At 68.4% G+C, this 23,188-nt stretch overlaps 1 protein-coding gene across 1 annotated transcript; it reads left to right on the forward strand.

The window, feature by feature from the left end:
• Positions 1-2,692: 2,692 nt before the first annotated feature.
• PLEKHG3 (pleckstrin homology and RhoGEF domain containing G3) lies at positions 2,693-21,969 on the forward strand. The gene is given in 18 exon segments (XM_075928873.1): positions 2,693-5,652; positions 6,107-6,204; positions 7,166-7,235; positions 7,546-7,592; positions 8,394-8,544; positions 9,473-9,604; positions 9,991-10,173; positions 10,529-10,621; positions 10,778-10,864; positions 11,403-11,436; positions 12,921-13,025; positions 15,418-15,456; positions 15,902-15,915; positions 17,533-17,844; positions 18,371-18,451; positions 18,986-20,285; positions 21,029-21,336; positions 21,338-21,969. Coding segments are annotated over 18 exon segments (4,125 nt in total). The 5' UTR covers positions 2,693-5,064; the 3' UTR covers positions 21,821-21,969.
• The last annotated feature ends 1,219 nt before the right edge of the window (positions 21,970-23,188 follow it).

The raw sequence follows: 23,188 nt of genomic DNA on the forward strand, positions 1-23,188 counted from the left end.
CAGAACAGCTGATCCAGAGCCTGGATGAGTCTCCAGCATTTGGCAGCTGTACCTCCAGGCGGATTGCGTCTCTGCTGTTCCCAGCCCTGCGGCATGGCTGGGGGAGGCTGGCTGGTCAGAGGGGGGGCTGTTGTGTTGTTTTTCAAAGGTCCAGATTCTCCCCTCTGCCTCAGAGCTGCTGAAGACTGCAGCCAGTTATTTTACTGCCCTGTTTGGGAGGATTCCACACCCCCCCCCTTCCCCGATACCGGCGTGGTTCAGAACTCGGGCGACTGGCTTGAAAATCAGGAGATCGTTAGAGGAGGGAGGCTCTCGCTCTGCTGAATGGAGCCTTTCGGGGTCACGTTTTCAAGCTTTTCTCCCCAGCCACGCAGGCTGGTGACTTAAAAATAAAAACAAACCAGAAATCCCAGATGCCCCTGACTCCGGGAGCTGGGGATTTCGGGAACGCGCCGCGGAGGTGCCGCTGCATGGCGGGCGGCTTGGGATACAAGCGTGGGGCCTGGTGAACTCTCGGTGGTCGCCGTTTCGCAACGTGGCTATTCGTGCCGAGCAGCTGTTCGTGACACCCCCTTTCCTGGAGAGGGGACCCCGTCAGTTACCTGGGAAACAGTGTTACCTCTGCCTGTCCCCGGCAGTGCGTGAGGGACCCATGGGGGAGCCCCCCGGCTGTGTTCTGCTGTGGGTAGCCGTGCTCTAGCTGCGCCCACCCCCTGCACCCGCCGCTGGCCTGCGTGGCCCATCTGGTCAGCAGCGCCTGGGCCGTGGCCCTTTTGAGGGAGATGGGGCTGCGTGTTGTGCACGGTGGGGGGCAGAGTGTGGGATCCCCTGGGCTGGGTGAGCTGCGTGTGGCGTCTCAGCTCGAGCTGGGCCCGGCATGGTGCAGGCGAGGGGGGCCGGGTTGTGGCCGGTTCTGCAGGTGGGACTAGCGCTGGGCTGTGCACTCAAGTGTGCGCTGATTGCAAACCTCCTGGGCCGAGAGCCAGGCCCCCAGGCTGTGAACCCCGGGGAAGGCTCGGATCCTGCGACAGGCCAGAAACAGCCCCCCCCCCCGGGCACCTTTCCCCTGCATGCACTTGCAGCCCTTCTCAGAGGGGTCTGGGGTGCCCAGTGCCTCTCTCTCTGCCAGGTCTCTGAGTGGGCCCTCTGGCTCCCCCCGGGGCCTTTCCCATGTGCTGTGCCCCACTGCCGGGTCTGGAATCATCCCCCCTGCCCCCAGGACTCCTGGTGGTTGTCCCCGCCCCAGAGCTGGCTGCATTTCGGGGCTGCTGTCGGGGGGGTTCTGTGGGGCTGTTCGTGGGCACGGCTGGTGGGTGCCGGCTGAGGCCCAGCCCCGCTGTGCCGACAGGGAGCCCTGGCGGGCGAGTCCCCCGTGGGCGAGGCGCTGACATGCCGCTCCTTGGTGTGGAGGGGGCGGCGCCCGGAGCGGCTGCAGGTGAGGTCTGACGACAGCACAGCAGTGTCTGCGCCCTGCCCTGCTGTCTCTCCGGACGCTCCCAGGAAGGCAGCGCCGGCTCCCCCCCCGGCCAGTCCCCTCGCCCATCCTGGCCCGCTGGGACGCGGCATGTTCCTCTGGGAGGAGATCAGCCTGCCCTGGCTCCCGGCCCGCATCTCCAAACTGTGGGGTAAGGGGAGAGAGGCCCGGAGCCCTGCCGGGGCGGCCCGGAGCCAGAGGAGTTGGGGGGGGGGGGGGGCTGTGGCTGGCGGCCAAGGGAGCCTGCCTGTTGCAGGCCTGCAGCCACACGCCTGCCTGCCCTGCCCAAGGGGGTGGGGGGAGGGTGGGATCCCAGTTACGCAGGCTGCCAGGAATGCAGAGCCCTGCTGGGGGAGGGGGAATGGCAAGGTGCTGGGGGGGGGGGGTCTCTGGGCAGAGCCCCACACCTGGGACCGGAGAGTCTTGGGTCCCCTTTAGTCAGGCCCTGGGTCTCCCTGACTTTCGGGGGGGCTGGGGCTGGGGCATCCTCCGTCCCCACCTCCGGACTTGGTACGGGGCCCCTGGCTGGTCTGGCCTGGTGCTCTGGTGATGGCCTGGGAGCCGTTTCCCGGGCTGAGCCCCGGTTCTCAGACACGTCCAGCCCTCTTCTGGGCCGGTGCTACTCCGGTTCCGCTGGGTGCGAGGGATGAGTCAGACAGACACACGCCTCTCGCAGCCGCCATCGCTGTGTGCTTGGGAGAGCACAGCGCCCGCCTGCCCGTGTGTGTGTGTGTCTGCTGGGAGAGCGCCCGCTCGTGTGTGACTCTGTGTGCGACTGTGTGTGTCTGTCAGAGCGCCCGTGTGTGTCTATGCGACTGTGTGTGTCTGTCAGAGCGCCCGTGTGTCTGTGTGTGACTGTGTGTCTGTCATCGCGCCCGTGTGTGTCTGTGTGACTCTGTGTGTCTGTCATTGCGCCCGTGTGTGTGTCTGTGTGACTCTGTGTGTGTCTGTCATCGTGCCCGTGTGTCTGTGTGACTCTGTGTGTGTCTGTCATTGCGCCCGTGTGTGTGTCTGTGTGACTCTGTGTGTGTCTGTCATTGCGCCCGTGTGTGTGTCTGTGTGACTCTGTGTGTGTCTGTCATTGCGCCCGTGTGTGTCTATGCGACTGTGTGTGTCTGTCAGAGCGTCCGTGTGTCTGTGTGACTGTGTCTGTCACAGTGCCCGTGTGTGACTGTGTGTCTGTCATTGTGCCCGTGTGTGTGTGTGACTCTGTGTGTGTCTGTCAGAGCGCGTGTCTGTGTGACTCTGTGTGTGTCTGTCAGAGCGCCCGTGTGTGTCTGTCACACTGCCCATGTGACTGTGCCCATGTGTTGGGGAGGGAACGGCCTTTTTGCGCTGTCAGGAATTGCTGGGATTCTTTGCTGCTGGGCAGCGGGGAATGGCTTGTTGTTTTCAGGCCGGCGGCCCGGTTGGGATCCCTTGGCCTGGCTTCCGCAGCCCAGGCTGGGGAATGCGACCCAGTGAGGACGGACCTGCCCTCTGCAAAAGGCCCCGCTCGCTCCCTGCCTGCGAGGGATGGGGAGGGGCAGAGGGCAGCTGCCCTCGCCTGGCCGGGAGCACACCCGTGGGGCGGCGCTCTGAGGCTGTGCCCAGCGCTTGCTGGCCTTGCTCTCACCTCCCGGGGCTTGGGAGAGCCGCACGGGATCCTGCCCGCCCCCGGCTCCGTTCCTGACCTGGGTGTCACTCACACGAGAGTCGTTACGCTGAGCTGGGCCCCCGCCTGGCTGGAGTCGGGAGGGCAGGTCCCGTCTGGGTGGCCCCAGAAATCGTGGCTGCTCGGCTTGGATCTCTCTGTGCCGCAGCTCCCCAGGTGGGAAATGGGGATCGCTCCCTCGCCCCGGCCCATCCGCCTCCCCCAGGGAGCGGGCAGAGCCGGGCGGGAGGGCGGATGCCAGGCCTGCCACCGCGCCGCCAGCAGCATTCCCACCCGGCTCCCCTGCGCGCCCCTCTGCCGCCGCTGAGGTAACCGGGCTCGCACAGGGCGCACCCGGGACAGATCTGACCCTTCCTGGAGGGGGTCACGTCTCTTGGCCAGGGGTGGTTTGGCTGCCATTTCCTAGAATACTAGGACTGGAAGGGACCTCGAGAGGTCATTGAGTCCAGTCCCCTGCCCCCATGGCAGGACCCAGCACTGTCTAGACCATCCCTGATAGACATTTATCTAACCTGCTCTTAAATATCTCCAGAGATGGGGATTCCACAACCTTCCTGGGCAATTTATTCCAGTGTTTAACCACCCTGACAGTTAGAAACTTTTTCCTAATGTCCAACCTAAACCTCCCTTGCTGCAGTTTAAGCCCATTGCTTCTTGTCCTATCCAAGATGAACCAGTTTTCTCCCTCCTGCTTATGACACCCTTTTAGATACCTGAAAACGGCTCTCATGTCCCCCCTCAGTCTTCTCTTTTCTAACTAAACAAACCCAATTCCTTCAGCCTTCCCTCATTGGTCATGTTCTCTAGACCTTTCATCATTCTCGTTGCTCTTCTCTGGACTCTCTCCAATTTCTCCACATCTTTCTTGAAATGCGGTGCCCGGAACTGGACACAAGACTCCAACGGAGGCCTAACCAGCGCAGAGTAGAGCGGATTTCCCATGCCCTGAAGCCAGGCAGAGCTGCCTCTGTTGGCCAAGCCACCCTTATCCACCCGCATGCTGGAGCTGCCTCCCCTCTGCCGTGGCAGTGAGGTCGCGTGCTGCTTTCCCTTGTGCCCTAACAGCGAGGACACAACTGGCCAGGCTGGGAGCCGTGGGGCAAGCCCCTCTCCTCTGGGGCCTGGCCAGTCTCGCAGGCAGGAAAGGGGGGCAGTGCATGGCAGCAGGGTCCGGGGGTCGGCATTGGTGGTCCCTTCCTCACCCCACAGCCTCCCTGCCCCTTTCCGGGGAGAATTTGCAGGGTGGGCGTCGATCTCCCTTAGCCCCCAGTGACCTGGACGGGCCCAGCTCGGAGAGGCTCACACCCGGGGCAGCTCTCCCCCTCCCCGGAATGGGTTCTGGGTCTCTGCAGCCGCAGGCACGTGGCTGTGTCTCTCTCACCTGGCGGGCTCCGGCCCTGGGCTCCCCGGGCGTATCGGGAAGGGTTCCATGACCACGCGCGTTGCTGGGGACGGGTTTGATTTTTCTTTTCGGGGAAGCCGGGAGCTCGGAGAGCTGTGGCGAGCCAGTCGGGCCCCTCCCGGCCAGACGTTTGCCCCCCGCCTGGGCAGCACGGAGCCAGGGGCTATGACTGAAGCTGGGAGGGGGAGGGGGTGATACCCAGGCTGTAGTAGGGACGGAGGCAGTGGCCAGGCCTGTCGGGGCCCATGGGAGGCAGGGGGCCATGCCCGTATCTGCCAGCTGGCCTGTGTGTGTAGAACAAAGGGGCCTGTGTCCCTAGGCAAAGCAGGGGCCTCGCTTGCACGCTGGTGCCTGGCAGGATTGGGGGCCCAGGGCCTGGCCTCTGGGGGTCCAATGCATGGTGGCCCCAGGCCAGCACCTAGCTGTCTGACGCACGTGGCGCTGTGAGCCCTGCCCCCGTCCTGGCGTGGGGGGCTGTGGGCACGATCCGTGGGTGCCTAGAGCCGGCCCGTAGCACTGGGCTGCCTGGCGGCCATGTCTAGTAGCCAGGCTGTGGGAAGCGCTGCTCTGGTTGGCTCCCTGAGGCAGGCTGGCCCCTGGCTGATCTGGCGCCGCCTGTATTGGGGGGCTGGGACCAAGGGGGGCGGGAGGTCGACACATGGCTCCAAGGGTTTGCTCCCAGCCGCTTCTCCGGCCGCGTCTTGTGAGCAGGGTGGGCGGGGGGCTGTGCCCCTTCTAACCCCATGGCCTCCCTCCCTCCCTGCAGAATCCCCCCGGCTGCCAGCAGCGCCCTGCCCTGGCAGCGATGACAGGATGCCTGTCGCAGGCGGGCACCCCCCAGAGCGCCCAGTGAGCCACGTGCCCATGGAGGGGCGGGACAAGGCCCCTGGCCCCGCGCCACCCCGGGATGGGGACGCCCCGCGGGCCAGCCAGCTGCTCAACAGCAACAACAACGCCTCGCCGGGGGGCTGGCTGGGCCGCAGGGGCTCCCGCTCCCTCTCGCCCTTCGGCCCCCGGGCCCCCGCCGGCACCAACCACAAGCTGAGCTACCTGGAGCAGGTGGTGCTGGAGCTGGTGGAGTCGGAGCGAATGTACGTGCGGGACCTGCGCAGCATTGTGGAGGTGAGCCGGCCACGGGCGGGTCCCCTCTGCGCCTTGCTGGACGGCAGCACCCCCTGCTGGCCCTGTGCGGTGCTGCGGTGCCCCCCTAGCCCCTCATCCCTGGAGCTAGGGTGTCTGGGGAGGCACTCCCTCTGAGCTGTGCCCCATTGGTACCAGCAGCGGGGAAGGGCATGGTGCTGTGCCAAGCCTGTGCCCCAAATGCCCCATGGGGAGGTTCAAGGGGGGCGACTTTCCCCCCTGAATTGCTGGTTGGCTTCTCCAACTGGTTGGTTTGATAGCGGGGTGAGTTCCCATCGGGGGGGGAGCTGGCAAGGGAGGGGACCCGCGCCTGCTCCTACCCGCCTGGCCTGGGGGACGCTCTGTTCCATGGCCCTGGCGGGAGGGGAGACCGGGGGCCTGGCCGCGTGGGCTGACAGCCCCTCTCTGTCGCTGGCTGCGCCCGGCCGCTTGGCAGGACTACCTGGGGCGGGTCATCGACACCGAGCAGCTGCTGCGGCCGGAGCAGGTCAGCGCGCTCTTCGGGAACATCGAGGACATCTACGCGCTCAACAGGTGAGCCAGGCCCAGCCCCCGCAGCTGATAACTGGCCCCCGCCAGCCCGGCCCGGCCCGCTCTCGTCCCAGCCCGCTTCAGCCTGGCCCCCTAATCTCAGCCCTCTCCCTTTCTGCCCCCGGCCCGAGCCCCTGTTCCAGCCCAGGCCTCCTGATTTCCCCTCCTGCTCTGCCCCGCCTACTCTATTCCACCCCCCTGCCCCGCTTCTCCCCCTCCCCCCCCCCCCGTCCCAACCAAAGAGGATGAAGAGTAAATACCGCAAGATGGGCGTCCCCCTAGCACTGGAGAAGTCCGTGTTAGTGCTCAGCAGAAAGAAGTTGGGGTTCCTGCCCCAGATCTGCTGGTGCCCCACAGTCCTGCCCCACAGCCCCTGCTAGCCCAGCCCAGCCCTGCCCTCCCCTCACGGCTCTGCCAGTGCCCCTCAGTCCTGCCCCACAGATTTCTGATTTTTGAGCCCGTCTCCAGCAAAGAGGGGCTGGTGCCCACCTGTACCTTCTCCACCTCCTTCGGCGTGGCCCTGAGGCCGCCTCAGCCGAGGGCCCGAAAACGGCCAGGTTGGGGGTCCCGTCCATTGGACTCTTTGGGGTGTCTGGTCGGGGCCCGTGTGGCATGGCTCTAACGCAGGTGGCGGGGCTGAGCGCCGGCCTGGGGGCCCCTGGAGAGGGGGCAGCCAGTGCGCGTCTCTCTGCTCATAACTTGCTCTGTTTTCAAACCCTGCTAGCGCTGGAGGGGGCTCTGCCCCACAGGTGGGTACCACCCGGGTGTGCTGCATGCTCCGCTGCTTGCCTGCCGCTGGCTGGGGGGAAGGGGGGGAGTTCCTTGCATGCTGCAGCATGTGCCTGGCCCGTGTGTCCCCTGGAGAACACGTGTGCTTGGCAGGCCCGGCCCGGGAGCACGTGTGGTTTTGGTGGGCCCCGTGCGGGGCGCCTTGCTGACTGACGGCCTCTCTCCCCCTGCCCAGCGAGCTGCTGCAGGACCTGGACGGCTGTGACAGCGACCCCGTGGCGGTGGCCAGGTGCTTCGTGGACAGGGTAAGGGGGGCTCTGGAGGTGGGTATTGGGGTGAGCGGCTGGCAAGGGGGCCCTGGGCCAGGCAAGCGTATGCACTCTGGGCTTGTGCTAACTGGGAGCTTCTTTGCATGGTGGGTTCCCGGGGACAGCCGAGCTCAGGGGGAGTGGCTGGGGCACTGCTGGGGAAGCTCACAGCCCCAGGCACTGTTGCAGGATGCCGAGGCGGGGAGCACTCGCTGGCAGCTATGGCGGGGCCCAGGGAGGGGGGCAGAGCAAAGCCACTGGGGGGTTCCCCCTGTAGACTCCCTCACAGACTCTCTCCCCCCCGCAGAGCCAGGATTTTGATATCTACACCCAGTACTGCAACAACTACCCCAAGTGAGTGCACGCGGGCGGGGCCCCCAGCCGCTGTGGGACTGGCACTGTTGCCCTGCAAGGGCGCTCCCTGGGGCGGGCGACCCCAGCAGCCTTTGTGGGTCGGTGCTGCCAGTTTTGGGGGAGGGTGCCCCCATCCTATTGCTCTTGCTGTTGTGGGGAGTACACTGAGACGGGGGCCGGGCCCCCTCCTGCAGCAGCCTCTCCAGCATCCCAGTCACTGGCCCTGGGAAGAGAGAGAAACCCACATGCAGGAGCAAGAGGGGCTGGCTTCCGCCCCCGCCCTATCTGTGCCATGTACTTGTGCCTTGTGTCCCTCACCCTGGAGTCTGGGCGCCCTGCCGGGCCCGGGCCCCGTGTGGGTGGGCGTCTCCCATCACCGGGGTGTGCGGGCGCCGTGCCAGGCCCCTGCCCCCGTGCGTCTCCCCTCAGCGCCGTGCCAGGCCCCTGCCCCCGTGCGTCTCCCCTCAGCGCTGTGCCAGGCCCCTGCCCCCATGCGTCTCCCCTCAGCACTGTGCCAGGCCCCTGCCCCCGTGCATCTCCCCTCAGCGCCGTGCCAGGCCCCTGCCCCCGTGCGTCTCCCCTCAGCGCCGTGCCAGGCCCCTGCCCCCGTGCGTCTCCCCTCAGCGCCGTGCCAGGCCCCTGCCCCCGTGCGTCTCCCCTCAGCGCCGTGCCAGGCCCCTGCCCCCGTGCGTCTCCCCTCAGCGCCGTGCCAGGCCCCTGCCCCCGTGCGTCTCCCCTCAGCGCCGTGCCAGGCCCCTGCCCCCGTGCGTCTCCCCTCAGCGCTGTGTCTGGTCCCTGCAGCTCGGTGGCGGCTCTGACCGAGTGCATGAGGAACAAACAGCAGGCGAAGTTCTTCCGCGAGCGCCAGGAGCAGATCGGCCACGCGCTGCCCCTGGGCTCCTACCTGCTCAAGCCAGTCCAGAGGATCCTCAAGTACCACCTGCTGCTCCAGGTAAGTGGGGGGCGCCTGCCCCCTCCCCACTGCATGGTTATTGCAGTGCTTCCCTCAGCCACTGCACAACACCCCCTAATACTACGTGGCCATTGCAGTGTCTCTCCCCCCCCCCCCACTGCATGGGCTTTGCAGTGCTCCCTTCAGTCACTGCACAAAACTTCCCACTGCATGGCCATTGCAGTGCTTACTTCATCCACTGCACAGCACCCCCTCCCCACTGCATGGGTTTTGCAGTGCTCCCTCATATACTGCCCAGCACACACACCCTACTTGGCCATGGCAGCACTTCGCTCACTCACTGCACGGCACCCCCACTGCAGTACTTCTCTCACCCACTGTATAGCATCCCCCCCACTACCATTGCAGTGCCTCCCTTCCATTTCACTGCACGGGTATTGCAGTGCTTCCCCCATCCACTGCAAGGAACACCCCCCTTACTGCATGGCCATCAGTGTTGCCTCCCCCCTCATTGCGTGGGTATCGCAGTGCTTTCCTCATACACTGCGTGGCCATTGCAGGGCCTCCCTCCTCCCACTGCATGGGCATTGGGGCATGGCACTCCCCCCGCCACCTGGTGCCTCTGTCCTGTTGCTTGGGCATCCTAGAGTCACGGCCTCATGACACCGCCTCCCTCCCCTACTGCGGCACCCACGTCCCCTCCCTGCATTCCCACCGCGGCAGCATCACAGGCCTGCCGGCCCTCCAGGGACACTGCAGTCCCCTTCCTTCCCTCCATCCCGGGCACCTCATCCCCCCCAAGCTGCAGGGCTACACACTGAACCCTAGAGGTGCCCCCCAGCTCAGCCCTGCCTCCATGCTCCTGCTTGGCAGTGCTCGGCCGGGGCTGAGGCCTGGGGAGGGCGGGGGGAGCGGGGCGCAGCTGGCGGGCGGGGCCGTGAGCCCTCACGCTGGGTGGTGCCCCTAGGAGATCACGAAGCACTTTGACGTGGAGGAGGCCGGCTACGAGGTGGTGGAGGAAGCAATTGACACCATGACCGGCGTGGCCTGGTACATCAACGACATGAAGCGCAGACACGAGCACGCTGTGCGGCTGCAGGTGAGCGGGGGGGGGGGCAGGGCACCCCGGCCGTGCCAGCCCAGCTCCCGGGCACTGCCATCTGGGCAGCTGCTCCCTGGGGCTGGCTGGGAGCCGGGGGCTGCGTGCGCTTCCCGGAGGCGCCTGTGGGGGGCGGTAGCGAGTCCCTCCCCGCTGCTGCCTCTGGCCCACGTCAGGCACCCTTGATCTGCCCCTGGCAGAAGTCTAGGTACCTCCTGGTGAGCCCGGCCCCATGTCCCTGTGGCCTGAGGTGCCCTGGAGCTGGGATGCAGCCCGGCTGGGTGCTGGCAGGGCCCACAATGGGGGGCAGAAGGGCCGAGACACCCACCTCTCCCCCTGGGTCTGAGGCTCCCAGCCTGAGGCTGTCCCCTCCCCCCTGACCCCAGGAGATCCAGTCCCTGCTGCTGCACTGGAAGGGGCCGGACCTGACGACCTTTGGGGAGCTGGTGCTGGAGGGCACCTTCCGGGTGCACCGGGTGCGCAACGAGCGCACCTTCTTCCTCTTCGACCGCACCCTGCTCATCACCAAGCGACGGGGCGACCACTTCATCTGGAAGAGCCACATCCCGGTAAGCCAGCCCCCAGGGCGCCGTAGGGCCGAGCCCAGCCCCTCCCATTCCCCACAGCCCCCCTGTGAGGTTGGCAGCTGGTTGAGCTAGCTGGGTGGCATGGCCTCCGGCCTGTCCCCCATTCCTCCCCTTTGTCCCTGCGCTGGGCGCTTCAGGGGTGTGAGGAGGGGAGCTAGTGGGGGTGCAGTGTGGGGAACACACGGGTGGGGTGGATAGTGGAGGCAGGGAGGGGGGAGCTGCCAGGGTGGGCAATAGAAGTGCGGGGAGGGGAGCCCCGGGGGGAAGGCAGCGGCCTGGTGGGCCCCTGCCCAGCCCCTGGGTGGGAAGACGCGCTGACGCCCCCCTCTCGCCCCAGTGCTCCTCCTTGATGCTGATCGAGAGCACCAGGGACTCGCTCTGCTTCAGCGTCACCCACTACAAGCACAGCAAGCAGCACTACACCATCCAGGTGAGGCGGGGGGCTGGCTGTGGGGGGGAAGGGGGGCTGGGTGGGTGTGGGGAGGGGGGCTGGGTGGGTGAGTGGGGGAGGAGGGCCAGCGAGGGGGCTAGGCTGCCCTGGAGGGTCGGGTCGGGTCTCCGTGACATTGCCTCTCCTTTGCCTCAGGCCAGGAGCGCGGAGGAGAAGCGGGTCTGGACCCACCACATCAAGAGGCTCATCCTGGAGAACCACCACGCCATCATCCCCCAGAAGGCGAGGGCCTCGCGGCCCCCACTGGGCCCTGGGGGTGGGCTGGGCCCTGGGGGTGGGGCAGAGGGACGGGGGCTGACAGGGGAGCACACCCTGAGCTCCCTCAGCGCCTCCAGCTGGCGTGTCCCCCCCACGGGAGCATGGCAACCCCCCCCCCCCCCCTGCGCCGGGCTCAGTCAGCAGGGGGCCGAGGCCTCTGGGTCGCTCCCCCTGCCAGCAGCCCCTTGTCAGCCCTCTGTACTTGTTCCCAGGCCCTGCGGGGCCCCACCTGGTCACGCCGGCGGCTGCCTGCAGAGGGTGGGGCAGCCACAGTAGGTAGGTGCCAGCTGGGGACTCCCCACGGGCATGGGGGGTGCCAGGGCCCCGGGCATCAGTCTCACCTGGAGCCCTGCGAATCTCAAACCTCCTCCCCACCAGCACCTTAGGGGAAACTGAGGCACAGCACGCACCCATGAAAACTTTCCACTTCATCCTCCTGTGGTACTGCCCCTTCCCCCCCCACATACACACACACGCTAACTGCCTCATCTCTGCCCCGCAGGCTAAGGAAGCCATCCTGGAAATGGACTCCTCCCGTAAGTCTCCCTCCAGCTCTGTGTCTCGGGGGGAGGGATGGGTTGTGTGTCTGGGGCGGGGCACCATGGCTGGCGCTTCTCTCCTGCACTGCAGGGCTGCAGCGGGGCCTTTTGGGTCTCCTGGCGCCAGTCCCTGGCCCATGGAGCCTGGCAAGATCATAAGCCGCTCTGTGGGGCAGGACACTGTAGGGCCGGGGACTGGATGCCAGGTCAGGGCTGGGGCCCATCTCAGCCTCTGTTCACTTTCATGCACTCCTGGGGGCGGGGTCTCGCCCCCAATCTCCCCGCTCGCCCTGGGGCGCTGCCGGGGGGGGGTCGCCCCCAATCTCCCCGCTCGCCCTGGGGCGCTGCCGGGGGGGGTCGCCCCCAATCTCCCCGCTCGCTCCGGGGCGCTGCCGGGGCGCTGCCGGGGGGGTTGCCCCCAATCTCCCCGCTCGCCCTGGGGCGCTGCCGGGGGGGGTCGCCCCCAATCTCCCCGCTCGCTCCGGGGCGCTGCCGGGGGGGGGTTGCCCCCAATCTCCCCGCTCGCCCTGGGGCGCTGCCGGGGGGGTTGCCCCCAATCTCCCCGCTCGCTCTGGGGCGCTGCCGGGGGGGGTCGCCCCCAATCTCCCCGCTCGCCCTGGGGCGCTGCCGGGGGGGGTCGCCCCCAATCTCCCCGCTCGCTCCGGGGCGCTGCCGGGGGGGGGTTGCCCCCAATCTCCCCGCTCGCCCTGGGGCGCTGCCGGGGGGGGTCGCCCCCAATCTCCCCGCTCGCTCCGGGGCGCTGCCGGGGGGGGGTTGCCCCCAATCTCCCCGCTCGCCCTGGGGCGCTGCCGGGGGGGTTGCCCCCAATCTCCCCGCTCGCCCTGGGGCGCTGCCGGGGGGGTTGCCCCCAATCTCCCCGCTCGCTCTGGGGCGCTGCCGGGGGGGGTCGCCCCCAATCTCCCCGCTCGCCCTGGGGCGCTGCCGGGGGGGGTCGCCCCCAATCTCCCCGCTCGCCCTGGGGCGCTGCCGAGAGGGGGGTCGCCCCCAATCTCCCCGCTCGCCCTGGGGCGCTGCCGGGGGGGGTCGCCCCCAGTCTCCCCGCTCGCCCTGGGGCGCTGCCGGGGGGGGGTTGCCCCCAATCTCCCCGCTCGCCCTGGGGCGCTGCCGGGGGGGGGTTGCCCCCAATCTCCCCGCTCGCCCTGGGGCGCTGCCGGGGGGGGTCGCCCCCAATCTCCCCGCTCGCCCTGGGGCGCTGCCGGGGGGGTTGCCCCCAATCTCCCCGCTCGCCCTGGGGCGCTGCCGGGGGGGTTGCCCCCAATCTCCCCGCTCGCTCCGGGGCGCTGCCGGGGGGGTTGCCCCCAATCTCCCCGCTCGCCCTGGGGCGCTGCCGGGGGGGGGGGGTCGCCCCCAATCTCCCCGCTCGCTCTGGGGCACTGCCGGGGGGGTTGCCCCCAATCTCCCCGCTCGCCCTGGGGCGGGGCAGAGGCGTTGACCTACACTCCTCTCCCTGCCTCTCCCAGACCCCGCTCGCTACAGGTACAGCCCGGAGCGGCTGAAGAAAGCCAAGTCGTGCCATCCCATGGACGAGGTGCCGGCGCAGGCCCGGCAGGGCCGCCGGCAGTCAGGTGAGAGGGGAGATCTGTCCCTGGCGGGGGTGTGCCGAGGGAGGGTGCAGCCAGACTGGGACGTGGCCTGCGTGCCTGGGAGCACTCAGTGCTCACCCCCCTCGTGGCCGTGTCTCCTGGCACTCGCGTGGCACCGCTGCTGGCGCTACCCACCGGCTGGTGGCCCCAGGGATCAGGGCGTGGGACGGGGTCGCCACGGGGCAGATGGCAGGGCAGGGAGGGGCTGATGGAAGCAGGAGTCCCTGAGCGAGGGGCCTGGCGGCGGAGCAGTGGGGGTGGGTGGCTTGGAGGCAGTGGGAGCTGCCTTGGAGGTGATCCTAGGTCGGCCTGGACCGTGGGTGCCAGGCGGCTGCAGCGTGTGGCACGACACCCAAGAGGCTAGTTACTAGGGATGCTCCAGCTGCCGCCTAGGAACCAGCCCCTTTCCGCCCCCCCCAGTCGGTGAATCTTGTGTATTGAGCCCTCGGGAGGCGTCCTTGAATGAATCGCAGCGAATGGTCACTCGTAAGTTACACGCCGTTACCCCCAGGCTGGCGCTGGGGCCTTGGGAAAGGCCAGAGTGCAGGCCGTCTAGGCAGCCTTCGCTCTCCCCCTCGTCTCTAATGACCCGTTTGCAGGCTGGTTTCCCCAAGACCCCTGCTCCGTGCATTGCACAGCTGGGATGGCGCGTGAGGAACAAGCTGCCGTTCGATAGCGGCTCCTCATCGTTCAAAGTCGGCCCTGCTCTGGGGAGGAGGCAGGATTTTGTGGGCAAGCACAGTACCCTAAAAATTGCCTTATGATGCATACCTCACGGGGGGCAGAGTTAAGGGGATCCGGGCAGCCTCTGCTGGCCTTTCCTAAGGTGAGCGTTTGCAGCTGTAAAACGTCCGCTCCATCCTACGGTGTCATCTCCGTGATACCAGCAGAGTTGGAACCTCTGGATCCACCTCACAGCCATCTGCTGCTTGAACTCACCGCGTGACTGGTAGCAGTAGAAGGTTGTCATCCGGTCTGTGGACCTGCCTGAGGGAGAGACCCTCAGCCAGTGGGTTTCCCAGTCATTTGCTGACAGCAGAAGGCTGCGGCTCAGAACTCGGATTGCCTGGCTCCCTGAGCGGTCTGCGCCCCCTCCCCGCAGGAGGAATTCCCAGCCAGGCTGACCCCAAAGTGAGGCTTGGCCTCCCGCCCGTCCCCTGTGCATTGCTGCCAGCAGGGCGAAGTTCAAGGCCATCTCCCAGTGGCTGGAGGCTGCAGGCAAACAACAGCGGGTCCAACAGCAAACCGCCACCGGCCAGCCATTCGGATTGGCTGGCCAGAGGCTGGCGCCCTGCCTGCTGTGGGCAGCGGAGCTGCGTGTCTGTGGGCAGTTAAGGGACCAAGGCACCAGGCTCCCTCATCCCTGTGTTGTCCCCCTTTCCGGGATCCCACCTGGCACCAGCCACCCTCGGCCGCCCAAGGCTACTGGCTCTGGGCCAGGCTAGCTCCCAGGAAGGCACCAACTCGCTGCGGTCGCCAGGACAGCAGGCAGGGCCCTGCCCCTGGGGTCGCTGGGTGTGGAGGGTCCCTGTTCCCTGCTGGGGGTGAGAAATGGCCCCTTCGGTATCCCCCTAAACCAGAGCGGCCCGGCAGGTCTCTTTCCCCTGCTGCACTGCAGGGAGGTGGGGGACCAGGTCAGTGCCCTGCTGCCAGTGCCACACCAGATACACAGTGGTGGGGGTAGCGTGGCTGTAGGTAGGGCAGTCGGGGGTTGGGGTGCAGGATACACAGGGGTGGGGGTAGCGTGGCTGTAGGTAGGGAAGCCGTGTCTCGGGGGTTGGAGTGCAGGGTACATGGTGGCGGGGGTAGCGTGGCTGTAGGTAGGGCAGCCGTGTCTCGGGGGTGGGGGTGCAGGGTACACGGTGGCGGGGGTAGCGTGGCTGTAGGTAGGGCAGCCGTGTCTCGGGGGTGGGGGTGCAGGGTACACGGTGGCGGGGGTAGCGTGGCTGTAGGTAGGGCAGCCGTGTCTCGGGGGTGGGGGTGCAGGGTACACGGTGGCGGGGGTAGCGTGGCTGTAGGTAGGGCAGCCGTGTCTGGGGGGCCGTGGTTGGGTGCAGGGTACCCCACCGATAGCAGAGCTGCTCTGTCCCAGTGGCTGTGTCTGTCCCTAGCCTCAGAGCCCTTCCCCCCCAACGCCGTGGGGAGAAGCTCCCGGATGCTCTGCGTGGCAGCGTGGGGCTGGCGTGCCCGCACTCTGGTGCCAGCTCCCCTTTTCAGCGTGGGGCTCGAGGTGGGGTTGAGTGGCGCCGTGCCGGCCGGGCGGGGCTGGGCAGAAAGCAGGCGTCTCCTGGCGGTCCCCCGGGGGGCCAGGCCTGCTCCGGTCCCGGGGGCGGGGTCCGGCTGGCAGACCTCTCACTCGCGGCTTCCCCCACAGAGCCCACCAGGAGGCTTGCCCAGCAGCTGGTGGAGAGAGGTGAGTGGCTACGGGGTGGCTGCCCGCTCCGGGCCGGTCGCTGTCCGTGCCCAGCCTGCTCGGCCAGGTGGCTGAGGCCTGGCGCACCCGACCGCAGGAGCTGCCCCCACCTGCCTTTATACCCCCCCCCAGGCCACGTGTGGCCCTGCCAAGCCCCCTGTGGCCCTCCCCCTGCGCGGTGCCCTGAGGGAGCAGACTCGGTGCCCTCACCCCAGTGCGCCTGCCCGGGGAGTCCCTGCCGCTCCCTGGAGCCTAGAGGCCGAGTCGAGTCTCCGCTGGCGCAAAGGGACCAGCCCCCAACGCGTTGGAGCAGCCCCAGCCCCTCTCTCGGTGACAGGTCCGCTCCCGACACCGCCAGCCCCCCCCTCGGCCCCCTCCCCTCCCGTGGCAGGGCGGCCCCTTTGCTAATTGCTTGTCTCCTCTCTTCCATGCGCTGGCGATGCAGCAGCAGGACTGAAGGTAAGATCCTGGCCCCCGAGGGGAGAAGGGACCACAAGGGCCGTCGAGCCCAGCCCCTGCCAAGAGGCTCGCTTTGTTGTCAAACCCCCCATCCCGCCGCCTTTGGAACCCCCCGGCGGGAGCTACCTCGGCCTCCCCGGGCGTTTGCCCCATTCTCCGGCTGCTCTCCCGCCAAGGAAGCGTTTCCCGAGGTTCGTTCTAACTCTGCCGTGCGGCGGCTGGAGCCCGGTGCCTCTCGGCCTGCCCGCTGTGGCCCCAGAGAGCAGCGTTTCTCCATCCATGGCAGGGCAGCCTTGAAAGCTGCGATTCCTCTTTGCCAGGCTGCCTGCCCGGTTCCTTCAGCCTCCCTTTGACCCTCTTTGTCACTTGCCGCTGGGTCCTCCCAGTGTCTCCATGTCCTTTCCCCTAGCAGGGGGCAAGCGGAGCCGAGGCTGAGTGGAGCGGTACCCCCTCCTTTCCCCCTGACGTGCCACCCTGCCCCTCTCCACGCCGCCTGGACTCGCCTCTGGCTTTTGTTTTTGCAACCGCCTGGCTGTGCCCACTCACTCAGGTTTCGGGTGAGACCCGCCTACGCCAGCCCTCCCCCCTTCCGATCCTTTTGGTGTTTCTCCGCCACGTGCCGCACCCGACATTGGGCCGTGTCGAACTTCCCGGAGCTGGTTTTACCTAGAGCCCCGCCAGTCCGGGGCTCCGTGCACTGCCTCCGCCAGCGTGGATGCGGAGAGCCGTGCTTTGTTTCTGCAGAGGCAGCTACAAGCTCTGGATCGAGACCCCTGCCGGTTTGCGGCTCGCCGCTTGATAGCTGCCGACGGGGGTGCCGATCTTCGTGGCGCCTTGGTGCAGATACAAAATTTTGTATCCGCTCAGGGCTCTAGTGCTAGCTCTCTTCCTGCAGCCAGGGCGTTAGTAAAGATGCTAAACCACACAGGACCCAGAGCAGCTCCCTGCGGAGCCCCACTACGGGCCACCCTGCACTCCGACACCGTCCCGTGACGAGTCACCCTTCCTTTGCGCCGGTTTAACCACGTCGTGGTGGTTCTGCCGCCTGTGTTTCTGCAGCTTACCTTGTACAATGTCACCAAAACTCCCTGTGAGCAGAGCACTTGGGTGGCCACCCCGGAGAGATGCAGGTGCCGCCCAGCGGATTAGCAGAGCACCCACAGCCGGCAGCCTGTGTTACTACTGGTGGTGCACAGCCGCACATGCCTCGGTGCACAGAACAATGTTTATTCCGCACACGGATGGGCAAAATGAGAGGGAACGTTGCATGTCGTGTGGGACAGGGCCAGAGAGCTGGAAGCTGCCCAAGCCGCGGGGTGGTGGGAGGCTGCAGTGGGTGTGGGGGGCCCTGCTGCAAGGCTCCCACGCAGCCCATGGCCCCTCAACACTCTGCGCATCACACACGCGTATCCCTCCTCACCGGTTGCACGCATGTTCACACCCATGCACTTGTGCCCCAGCACGCGTGCCCAGTGGTCCCCAGCTTCTTGCAGATGTGTGGACTCGGGACAGGCACTGGGGGGGGAGCCCACGACTGGCCCTGTCAGGGCCCCGCCAGCAGCTCCAGCGCCCAGGCACGAGGCAGCGCTAAAGGGAGCCTGTTTGTCCTCCGAACAGCACTCTGGCAGTGCCGGAGCCCTCCTGGAGCCTGGGGTGCCCTTCCCGCCCCCTGGCAGCGCCTGGCAGCCGGAGGAGACCCAGGGGGGTGCGGAGGAGGAGGAAGAGGCTGTGGGGATGGAGGAAGAGCGGGCCCGGGGGAAGGGCTCGCTGGAGGAGCTGGCTGTGAGTGACAGCGAGAAGGAGGCCGGGCCGGAGGAGGAGGGCCCGATGGGCGAAGAGCAGGTAGCAGACTTTGCAAGCTCCCTGCTGGCGGCGCTGCACGGATGGCACATTCGGGCCAACGCTTTGCTTTTTTCCCGGGGCCGCACGGTGAGGTGTCTCTCCAACCCCTCTTGCATGCTGCCTGGCGCATGGCTTGGGGCTGCTGCCCTCTGTCCCTCTCCTGCCCCCCTTCTTGAGGCACGTGGACCGGCACCCCCCCGGATCAGCACCCGGCTCCACTCTTAACCCTTCACTGACTGTGACGCAGCGGCCGCTGCGAGTCCCAGCATGCTTTGCACCCGCCCGCCCCGGCTAACCCCACTCATGGCTGGGCCCCGAAGACGTTTCTGAGAGGAAGCCGGCTGCAGCGTGAGGGCGACGGGGAGCCGACGGGAACAGCGCCGGGCCTCCGCAGGGAGCGCCGATGCCGAAACCCGTCTGGGGCACGGCCCCTGGGATCTGCTCTGCCGCTCTGGGGCTGCACCGAGACTGGAGGCGGCTGGCGCGGGACCGGGTCGGATTTGAGGCCCTGCTGGGGCTGCCTGTGGGGCTCTGTTCTGGGCCGACGCGGGGCCGCCAGCGCTGTCGGAGCCCCGGCGCGGCCGCGTAACGTGCCCCCTTTGCTGTGTTTCAGAGCAAGGAGCCCAGGGGCAGCCTGGAGGCAGGGAGCCATGAAAACCACGACAGTGCAGAGACGGTCTCGGCCAGCCTGGAGGTGAGTGGACGACGGCCCCGTGGGCCCACTGCTTGCCCCTCCCGTGGGGGTCTAAAGCCGGGGTGGGGAGACTTTTTTGGGTGGGGGGGGCACTGACCCACAGAAAAATCAGTCGGCGCCGCACAAAAGTGAGGCGCAACCCCCCCCCCCCTCGCTGATGTGGCCCCTGAGCGAGGAGGAGACAGGCACTCCCCGCATTCCCCTCACACACCAGAGCCCGGGCGGGAACGGCCTAGTCGATTTTGCGGGCTCCAGCCCTGTGGGGGAGTCGTGGGAGGGGCTGGAGCGCCGGAGTGGGCTCCCCAATGCAGGGGGATGGGGCTGAGCCTCGGGCCAAATCCAGGCAAGGTGGGGGCCGCGTCCGGCCCCCAGGCCGGGGGTTCCCCACCCTGATCTAAAGGACTATTAGGAAAGGAAAGGAAAGGCTGAGATCACATTACCTGCTTTCACTAGACCCCTCACTGGGCCCAAACTCTGGGGCAAACCCACCACACGCCCCAAGCACGCTCCTCTCCCGGCTCTCCCCGCCCACAGGCCATCCCGGAGCCCGACGCCCTCTCTGAGGAAGAGCCCCCGGAGGAGCCCCCGTTGGTCCCCAAGCCAGCCCTGCCGGCCCAGCAGAGGGAGACGGAACAGGAGCAGGGCCCGGAGCCAGCCCCGGCGGAGAGCACGGAGCCTCCCAAAGCCCTGAGCAGCGAGGAGGAGGAGGAGGAGGAGGAGGAGGCCGGGCCGAAGAGCATCCTGCCCCCATCGGTGCTGGACCACGCCAGTGTCATCGCCGAGATGTTCGGCAGCAGCTTCTCGCGACGCAGCAGCCTGGCGCTGGACGAGGGCCGGCCCGGGGGCTTCCTGACGCCCCGGCTGGTGAGCCGGAGCAGCAGCGTGCTGAGCCTGGAGGGCAGCGAGACCGGGCAGCGGCACGGCAGCGCCACGGACTCCTTGAGCCATGTCTCGCTGCTGGGCGAGGCCGGGGGCTCGGAGCGCAGTGGGGCCGCCTCCCCCGAGCCCGCACGCCCCCCATGCCGCAGGAAGGAGTCCTTGCTCTCCCCGCGGGACCGGCTGCTGCTGGACAAGATCAAGAACTACTACGAGGGGGCGGAGCACCGGGACGCCGGCTTCAGCATCCGGCGCCGGGAGAGCCTCTCCTACATCCCCCCGGGGCTGGTGAGGAGCTCGGTCTGCCGCCTCAACAGCCTCGAGCCACCCGCCGAGGCCAGGCACAGAGTGGGGGATGCGCCCAGTGGCAGCCAGACAGCCGCCTGGGTCCTGAGGGGCACCCGTGCCGGTAGGCCCGGAGCCACCTCCCCGGAGCGGGCCGAGGCCAGCACCCCCGCGGGCGAGGAGGAGTTCCGCCCGCCCACCGAGCTGCTCCCGGTGTGGGAGGGCATGGAGAGGCTGAGCAGCGCCCAGCCCTGCCTGGAGAAGGGCGGCGGCAGCACCGGCACCGCGTGGCCCCCGGGCAGGAGCCAGGAGAACGGCTTGGACCTGCGCGAGCCCCTGCTCATCCTGGAGGACGACGAGCTGAGCGCCATCGCGGAGGAGTCGGCTGTGCCCTCGCCGGAGAGCCGGTCCCCCACGGAGCGGGCGGCGCCTCCCCGGCTGGTGCGGGAACCGGGCCCCCTTGCCACGCCGCCCCCCCACCTCCTGCGGCTCTCCGAGGCCGAGCTGAGCGAGCGCCTGCGGAATAAGGTGTACCAGCTGGCGCGCCAGTACAGCCTGCGCATCAAGGGCCGCCAGCCCGCCGGGCACGGGCGCCTGGCCAAGCTGGAGCAGCTGAGGAGCTGTGCGGCGCCCCCGTTCCACGATGGGCAGCGGGAGGTGAAGAGAGGCACAGGTGGGTGCTCTCCAGGGCTGTGGGGCCAGGAAGGGGGCTGGCCCAGGGCAAGAAAAGCTCCCCTGACTGTGGGGCTGGGCAGAGGGGCTGGCATGAGGCTGGGCTATGTGGGGCGGTTCCAGGCTGGGCATGTTCCCTGGGCCCTGGTGGGGCTGGGCAGGAGGGCTGGCATTTGGCTGGGCAGGCTGCCTGGTCCATGTGGGGCTGGGTAGGAGGGCTGGTGTGGGGCTGGGCAGGCTCCCTGGGCTGTGTGGGGCTGGGCAGGAGGGCTGGAGTGGGGCTGGGCAGGCTCCCTGGGCTGTGTGGGGCTGGGCAGGAGGGCTGGAGTGGGGCTGGGCAGGCTCCCTGGGCTGTGTGGGGCTGGGCAGGAGGGCTGGAGTGGGGCTGGGCAGGCTCCCTGGGCTGTGTGGGGCTGGGTAGGAGGGCTGGAGTGGGGCTGGGCAGGCTCCCTGGGCTGTGTGGGGCTGGGTAGGAGGGCTGGAGTGGGGCTGGGCAGGCTCCCTGGGCTGTGTGGGGCTGGGTAGGAGGGCTGGAGTGGGGCTGGGCAGGCTCCCTGGGCTGTGTGGGGCTGGGTAGGAGGGCTGGAGTGGGGCTGGGCAGGCTCCCTGGGCTGTGTGGGGCTGGGCAGGCTCTATGGGCCGTGTGGGTCCGGCCAGGGGGGCTGGCCCGGGGCTGCACAGGCTTTCTGGGCTGTGGGGCTAGGCAGGCAGGTGGTCTCCCCTGACCAGCGTGTGGTTCCCCAGGCCCGCAGAAGCCGGCGTGGTCTGTCGTGTCCTACGAGCAGGTGGTGCTGCAGGAGTACAGCCCCCACACGCCGCTCTCCGCTGCCTCCTCCTCCTCGCGGGACAAGTCGCCCAAGCGCTTCTCCTTCAGCCCCTCCTGCCCTGCCTCGCCCGGCAGCTGCGCCTCGCCCAGCCCCCACCCGGCCTCGCCCGGCCCCTCGGCCTGCAGCCCGCTCAGCCCCATCGTGGCGGAGACCTTCCCCTGGCCCGACGTGCGGGAGCTGCGCTCCAGGTACTCCCTCCCCACGGCCGCCCCCAGCCTGCGCCGGCCCCCCCCCCGTCAACAGGAGCCGCTCGGCGCCGGCGCACATGGCGGAGGAGCTGTCCGGAGACGTCCCGGGACAGGCGGGCTGGAGCCAGGAGGAGAGCCAGGCCCCCAGCTCCCGGGGGCGCCAGCGGAACCACAGCACCGGCGGGCTGCGCGTCACGGCGGAGGCCATGCTGGGCGAGCAGCGGGTGGTCATCATGGAGAAGGAGCCGCCCGCCCTGGAGGAGCCGCCCGCCCTGGAGGAGCCGCCCGACGCCGCCAGCTACGTGCAGATCCGCTCGCCCACCTCGCGGGAGAGGATCTCGCTCAAGGCGGTGGCGGAGCGCTGCAAGGCCTACCAGGAGTCGGACGAATACCGGCAGCGGGAGGAGGGCCCAGCCCCAGAGCCCGGCCGGGCCGCGGGCCGGGACCAGGGGGCGGCCACCCAGCCGGGCCGCGTGAGGAACCTGCGGGAGAAGTTCCAGACTTTGAACGCTGCCAGCTGAGCGGGCGCCAGGCCTGCGGACGAGCTCAGGGACGCTGGGCCTGCCCTGTTCGTGCGGGGGGGCTACAGAGCGAGCGCCTCTCCTGCCCCAGCCACGGGGCCGGGCCGGGCTGTGCTCAGAGCCACGCTGTCCTCGGGGGCTCTGCAGAGCCGGGGCTGGCAGGAGCAGCGGGCCGTGCCCACCATCGGGACCCTGCGCTGCGGCCTGCCTGCACTCTGGGGCCAGTCCCCGGCCGGACCCGGAGGGAGGGGTTTTGCCCCGTGCCGGGCTGTGTGGGAGGGGGCGCGAGGCTGCCGTGTACAGCAGGGTCGGGTTGGCTGTAATAATCACACCTCTGCCCCTCTGGTCGTGTCTCCTGCCATCTCTGCCCTACTGCTCTTCAGCCAGGGAGGCTGCGTGGCCGTGGGGGCAGGTCCTGGAGCGTGTCTGAATGCCCGGCAGCATCCTGGGGCGGGGACGCAGGGGCTCTCGGGCGCCGTGTCGGGGAGGGGACGGGGCACCGGATCCCCCAGCGGGAGGCTTGGGAGGTGATGGCAGAAGCAGCTGTCGAAGAGCAGGAGGGCTGCCCAAGGCCGCTGACCTGAGAGCTCCCCACCCAGCATGGGTGGCTGCCCGGGAGCTCGGAGCTGCCAGGGACTCTTACAGCCCCGGTTCCCAGGCCGGCCCCCTCCAGCACAAGTGCCAGCACGCGCACCCGTCCACACCAGGAAAGGGCCAGGTCCCGGGCCTGATCCATCCCCATCCCCTCCCTACAGCTCAGCAGTGGGGGCTGGGGTGGGCTGGCCCCTTGGCACTGGGGGCAGAGCAGGGCCCACGGGGTGAGGCCGTAGGGTGGTGCCCTGGGCGATATCCGCTCAGGCTCAGAGCTTGGCACAGGCTGGGCAGGGCAGCTCTGGCTTCTGCTGGGCCACCCAGGCAAGGGGGTGCTGTGGGCTCCCCTTCTCCAGGGCAGGGGCTGTCCTTGGGGCCCAGGGGCCAGGCTGGGGGTGTCCAGCCAGCGGCTTACTCTGAGGGGGGCTCCGCTCGTGTCTGCCCCGTAGCCGGCTGGCTGCTTGCCCCTGGTGCCAGCGCCCTCCCCCTGGCTGCTCATCTTCTAAGCCCAGCTGTGCCGGGGGGGGGGGGGGACAGTGCCAGCCCAGCTGTGCCCGCGGGGGGGGGGGGGGTATGGGGCTGCCTTTCTTGGTCAGACTTTCCAGGCCGGGTTTGAGGACTGCCGCTCACCTGGCTGCAGCCCCCTGGGGTGTGAGCAGAGCAGCCCCCCAGCCCTGGGCCTGGTGCTGCGCGCTCGTGTGCGTGGGGCTGGGTGGGAACTTTGGGCTTACTGGGGTGGTCCCCGTGGTGGAGAACTGCTGCCTTCTCTTCGCTCTG

The sequence above is a fragment of the Pelodiscus sinensis genome, chromosome 4 (genome assembly GCF_049634645.1).
Source record: "Pelodiscus sinensis isolate JC-2024 chromosome 4, ASM4963464v1, whole genome shotgun sequence".
NCBI lineage: Eukaryota > Metazoa > Chordata > Testudines > Trionychidae > Pelodiscus > Pelodiscus sinensis.